Genomic DNA, 6,217 nt, shown 5'->3' with positions numbered 1-6,217 from the left:
CCACACTAGCTATTGCATTTAGTGGACACTCATGAATTATAGGTTCCTTGTCAGTACTATATGTGTATTCTTGTAGTTCCTTTTGTTGCTGTGGGATCAGTAGATATTTGTTTATTAAAATCTTATTCTTATTTTAAAAAAAGTACATCTGATCAAGTGTTTTAAAAAGCTGTTACCCGTTTTAACAGACAGGCTTCAAGGCGACATTAAGTCGTTTTAAAGTCAAACTAAAAACAGATCAACTTCAACTTGTTTTTAATTTCTATGTTGGATTACAATTTATTATATAAATATTTCTGTGTTTGAGGGATTACAGTCTTGGGTGGGGAGGAAAGACACAATGTTTTGTTAAACAATACAAAATGAGAAATGAACATTTAGGTCATTTATTATGTATCTAATTAACATGTTAGCGCATGTCTTGTACAACCTGTTTGGGAGCTGTGAAGAAGAACATCCTCCAGTGCAGTGTGAAGTAATGTGCTTTTATTAAATAAGAGAAGAAGAGGAAAAACAAACAGACCTACGCCGTACATGTTTCTAAAGCCTACACCATATGTCAGACAGTCAAATGTTTCCACTAGGACAATGAGTGTCCACGAACACACCCTCCGGCCCAGCAGGGGGCAGACTGCAGCCCCTGGCTCGTGACACAGAGACAAGAAGCGGAAGAGACGTGGCACATAAACAGAGAGAGGAAGGACTCAGCTAGCTGCAGTCAACTTTACTGATGACAGCTTGTGGAGACGCCTTCAGTGGGACCCTGACGGGGAAGCTTAAATGACAGACGGACAACACCTGACACCAACGGGACTTGATTAAAGTCTGTGTGACAGGTAACATGTAGTTATTTGTCACTGGCGTCGGCACTTCCTGAACTCCAGCAGCTAGCTAGTTCAGCTCGCTAACGTCACCTCACCTGATAACTTCCAGCTAAGCTAGCAGCCAATGTTAGCTCAGATAAATGTTGGGATGAAGTGTCGGTGCTGAAACATGAAGTTAGACTCGTGACCTGCCGGAAGGTGTGACGTGTGTTGACTTCGTTAAAACGTCACGTTAGGTGCAGGTGAAGAAATACAATTCACGTCACCATGAGTAACATTTACAGCTTGGTGCCATTGTTAAACAGGTAATAATGAAATTGAATGGCATGTTAACCCGATAGCCTGTAGCTATCCATAATATAACGATTATTGAACCAGGAAAATGGCAGCTCTAAAACAACATGACAATATAATATAGGTATTACCACCCTCACCTTGGACTGTCCCATCCATCCTGTCTAATGCTTGTGACATGACAACTGGGAGAGCATCATTAGTAAAGTATGATCAGCAAGCCCTTATTAACCTGACCATAAACCTCAGAAAATGTAATTTAATAAGGTTTGGGTTGGAGGTACAAGTATGTGAATGGGTGTGTGTGTCGCACCCAGCCTGGCTCTTCAAGTAAGTAAATGGTTGAGACATTGACTCCACTGAGACTAAACCTAAAAACAATCACAACAAGCCCTGCAGGGTCTGCCTGCAAAGTTTAGAAAACACATGTTAAAATGTTTGGTACCACAGGATTTATAAATGGTTTATAAACAGGTTATTCATTTGGTTGTTAACACTTTATAAATCATAAATAAACAATTATAAACAAGTTTCATACATTGATGCAGGCTCACTATTTGGCGGAGGGAGAATTGCAGGGATGTGAACAGTGGGACAAAGAATGGGTGAGCAGTTCACCAGGTAAAGGAAGGTTACCACCTGTGTTCTAGAAGAGACCAACCAGCAGAAAGCATCTCCATGGTAATATCTGATCAACAGCTGTGATTATTATGAGGATGAATCTGGTCATGTGATATGATCATGTGATCTGCCAGATGAAACTTTCTGACCATGAAGGTGCTGACGGTGGTTCATTGTTAGTAACTGAACAAACGTGATGAAGCAGCAGCTACAGATGCTGATGATGGAGGAAACAAAGAAAGCTCAGTAACTAAAGAGATATGAGGCTGAACAGTACAGAAACACGTGGGCTCACTATTTGGCAAGCAACAGGTCACCGTTGCCCTTTTTATCCAATGTGTCATAACAGCTTATAAATGATTTATAAAGTGTTAACAAGCTGATTAATAAACTAGTCATACATCTTTTATAAGGTTAGTTGTAAATAGAAAAGAAACAAATGTTTTTTAAGAGCATTATTAGCACCGGTCATCCACATTTTAAAGTATCTGTGAGGTCACCTGCACAGTTTTATTTAGCCTGATAGAAGTCGTTAGAATAGTCGATAGAAATTGTTATATTTTGATCAAACCTCTCATCTTGTGTTTAGTCTCACTCTGTTTTTTTTCCTCGTGGTCTGTAGGACAGTGTCAGCGTGTAGCCCTCTCATGTTGTTCAGTTTTCCATCAGAAAAGGGACTTTAGTGGCTCATGTTTTTGGAGCCATAATGTGGATCCCTGCTGTGTGTTGAACTTTACTGGCAGATATTTGACCAGACCTCAGCATGCCAAACAAAAATCAGCATCCAGCCCAATATTGCTCGTGGGCTGGGATGTATAAAAAACCTGTACGCTCAGGCAACATATGTACTATATCATTATAACTAAAATCCAAGGAGATACTAACATAAGAGTGAGCAACACGGCTGAAGTCCACCAATATATGGAGATTCTGTGGAAGAATCAATCGAGAAACAGATAAAATATCCAGACAAGTCTGTATTTGGCTAAACCAGCAAATTATCTTAACTTTAATATAATAATGCAATGATGCATTTCCTTAGGTTTATATTCAAAATATGAGGAAAGTCAGGAATTGCTAGACTCAAATTAGTCACAAGCGAAACTATGCCCACAGCAGTGTGTCTGGGGAAAGTTCAGGTCGTCAGGAAAAAGGGAAAGTCTTTAGTCAAGAGAAGATTAGCCTCAAGATAAATTGATTAAGTATAAAACTTTTAATGTCTTGTTTTTGCTAGCACTGAAGACGCATTATTCTTGCTACTAAACAGGAGGCCAGTCTGTTATGTATAAAATCATCTTGTCGTATGCATCCAACACAAACCTGCAGTTGTTTGTTTGTCATCCAAACAGCACAGGTGGATATGGGTCTCTGCAAGTGCCCGAAGAGAAAGGTGACCAATTTATTCTGCTTCGAACATCGTGTCAATGTGTGCGAGCATTGCCTCGTCTCCAACCACAACAAGGTCAGTGGGTGAACAAGCGTCACATGATGTGTAATTGTGTAAGATTTGTAACATAATGTGTTCACAATAAAACTCTGTGTTCCCTGCTGCCCTTCAGTGTATCGTACAGTCGTATCTGCAGTGGCTGCAGGACAGTGACTACAACCCCAACTGTACTCTGTGTAATATTCCCCTGACTGCTCAAGACACTGTCAGACTTGTCTGCTACGGTAAGATTATCAAGTTCATGTTTATTATAAACTCATGGAAATACATGGTCCCCTTTGTCCAGCAGATCCTCTGATGTTTAAAGGAGCAGTTCAACTGAACCAACAACAAACACAGTGAAATCCCATCCCTGTTGCCATGATGTTGAACTGTCTCTGCCATCCACAGATGTCTTCCACTGGGCCTGTCTTAATAACCTGGCATCTCGGCTCCCCCTCCACACGGCTCCAGCTGGATACCAGTGTCCCACCTGTCAGGGTCCAGTGTTTCCCCCCTCCAATCTGGCCAGCCCAATTGCCGATGTGCTGAAAGAACAGCTGTCATCTGTTAACTGGGCTAGAGCTGGTTTAGGGCTGCCGTTGGTAAGGACCTATTATTATAGTTAAATCGGTCTTCCTGAAAACAAAGCACACATTCAGAGCTGTGCTCTCTCTGCTTGTATTTAAACAGCAGTGCTCAGAGGTAATGTTTCTAACATGATTAAAATGTGATGTGACAGATTGAAGAGCCCATCGGGGTCCTCGAGGAGACCACAGCTAATGATGTCACTGATTATACTGACTGGTCAACATTTGATGGTGAGCCCTAATGTTTACTTTTTTCAACATGTGCATTTCTATCAGGTCTGTTTTGTTTGGGATTATTTAAGAGGTTCAGTTTATGGTGAAAGTCAACATTGTGCAACATGATCAGATAATTAAACTCTCTTCCTCTGCTGGACGGCAGCAGCGGGGCCGGCCCTATAAACATGAATGTGGAGAGGAGGAGTGCTTCCAATACACTGAGCCTTGCCTCCATTACAGCACATAAAATACTTTCATTACATGTATCGTTATTAGTAAAGTAGGCAGAGAAATAACTAAAGATAACACACACTGGGCAGAGAGAGCATGAGAGAGGGAGAGAGGGAGGGAGAGAGAGAAGTCATCGGTAACGAGGCTTCGTACTAACGACTATGACCAACTCTACGTCTGAAACAGAGTTAGACATGAAGACCTGCTTATAATAAACATCTGTGATGCTCTGGAGTTGAAGTAAATAAAGACTAAACTATTGTGGATCCAGATGGAGGCTGCGCTCTGTGAGAGAGATAGTCTGTCTTCATCTGGTGGATTTATTTCATCTGAAGGGTTTAGTCCTTCCCCCGGCGGCCCGGGTTCAAGTCCTGTCTGTCACCATTTGCTGCATCTTTTCTCTCTCTCACACTCTCTCACTCTCTCACTATGACTGTATTAAAGGCAGAAGCCTGAAAAAGTAACTTTAAAAAACAAAGATAATCTGTCTCTTGTCTCTCTCTTGGTCTTGTTTGTTTTCACAGCACAAGAACAAAGTAACATTTACCCCAGCCATTCTTACAACACCAGCCTCACCCCTCCACCAAACTCCATCTCACCGCCAGCACAGGAAGACCTTGGAGGTCTTCGTAAAAATGGGGATCCAAATATGCAGGAGCACGCTGTGATCAACTTCACTACTGCCACCACCAGTGACACAATCACAATACACTCAGGTGAAGCAATGACACGCCCTCTGAGTCCACTCACTAAAGCTTTCTATTTCCTCAAACATTCAGAAGAAAATTCTGCGTCAGTTTTATCACACACTGAAGTGCGAACACTGATGTTTTGCCAACTTTGTTGAAAGAGAAATAAGATTGTTTGTTGTTATTCTCCAGCATCTTCCCCAAGGAAACTCTACGACACACGGGACGTTGGTCACAGCTCCGTCACACAGATCGACTTTGATGACGACAAGTACCGGCGGCGACCAGCGTTGAGTTGGTTTGCTCGAATTCTCAAGTTAGTATTATGAATTTGAGCTCTTTTATTGCTTTGACACTCTGAATAAATCGCAGTGACTTGGTTTTGTGATCTCTTGATTGTTATTTATTTTTTCATTTATTCATCTTTTCAGGAACCGCACGGGTGGAAAACGGACTTCGCTGTCCTGGAAACAGCGGGTCTTCATGCTTCTTCTGGTCGGAGTTCTTGGATTCTTTACGTTGATAATCATCATGGCTAAACTTGGACGTGCCTCGGCTGGCTCAGACCCAAATTTAGATCCTCTTCTTAACCCCAACATTCGTGTGGGGAAAAACTGATAACAAGCATTGATTCCTTCTTTTCCTTCTGTGTTACACAACATAGGCTTGTGTAGAACGAGCTGAAGTGGGACTTTCTAATACTCGGTTAGCCCAATAGAGAGAGCTTTGCCCAACTTGAATGGAAAAGAGAATGGAGGCAGTCCCTGGCTCCATTCGTTTACATCAGGCATTAGAAATATGCCAGACACTGAAAATATCTCACAACATTCAGGAGGTTTCCTGTGATCCAAGCAGAGCAACCTGAAAACTCCAGTGGTGACCAAGGCCCGAAGCGTAGAGACAAAGGATCCAGTTCATGTTGCTTTGAATAGCTAATGACAAATATTTATATTTCCAATTCCAGCTAACACTTGTCAGTGATCTTTTTAAGTTAATTTTTTTTAAGTTCAGTAGAAACTAAATATACACTGTTGATGTTGAAAGAACATCTTTTGCTGGTAGAATGTCAGAATGTATATGATCAGCAAGGAAACGCTCAGTAACACTTACACAGTCAGAACCTGATTCCACAAGCTGATTTGAACTGAGCGGCCAGAGGTGGCCTTCACAACTGGAATCAAATACCCCACACATGATTAATACATAACTATTTATGGGTGTGCATTATTTCTGAAATTGAGTGCATTGCTTTTAGATTTGCCATATATACTGTATGTACATTTCCCTGATGTTTTTGACTGTCTATTAAATGGGAATACTACAGAA

At 41.4% G+C, this 6,217-nt stretch overlaps 1 protein-coding gene across 2 annotated transcripts; it reads left to right on the top strand.

Annotated features, from left to right (window-relative positions):
- The first annotated feature begins 663 nt into the window (after positions 1 to 663).
- On the top strand, positions 664 to 6,217 carry zfpl1 (zinc finger protein-like 1). Of its 2 annotated transcripts, none has more exons than XM_023418394.2 (8): positions 664 to 836; positions 3,094 to 3,201; positions 3,299 to 3,410; positions 3,577 to 3,770; positions 3,908 to 3,986; positions 4,727 to 4,918; positions 5,084 to 5,207; positions 5,323 to 6,217. In XM_023418394.2, exons 2-8 carry the CDS (start codon positions 3,100 to 3,102, stop codon positions 5,507 to 5,509), a joined length of 990 nt encoding a protein of 329 aa, XP_023274162.1. In that variant the 5' UTR covers positions 664 to 836; positions 3,094 to 3,099; the 3' UTR covers positions 5,510 to 6,217. The 2 variants fall into 2 exon arrangements, with proteins under 2 accessions (XP_023274162.1, XP_023274161.1); XM_023418393.2 differs by having other exon boundaries at positions 665 to 836; positions 3,089 to 3,201.

Source organism: Seriola lalandi, unplaced genomic scaffold (genome assembly GCF_002814215.2).
Source record: "Seriola lalandi dorsalis isolate HSWRI2012SDOR001 ecotype SW California unplaced genomic scaffold, Sedor1 jcf7180002054581, whole genome shotgun sequence".
NCBI lineage: Eukaryota > Metazoa > Chordata > Actinopteri > Carangiformes > Carangidae > Seriola > Seriola lalandi.
This window is presented reverse-complemented; position numbering and strand designations above follow the sequence as displayed.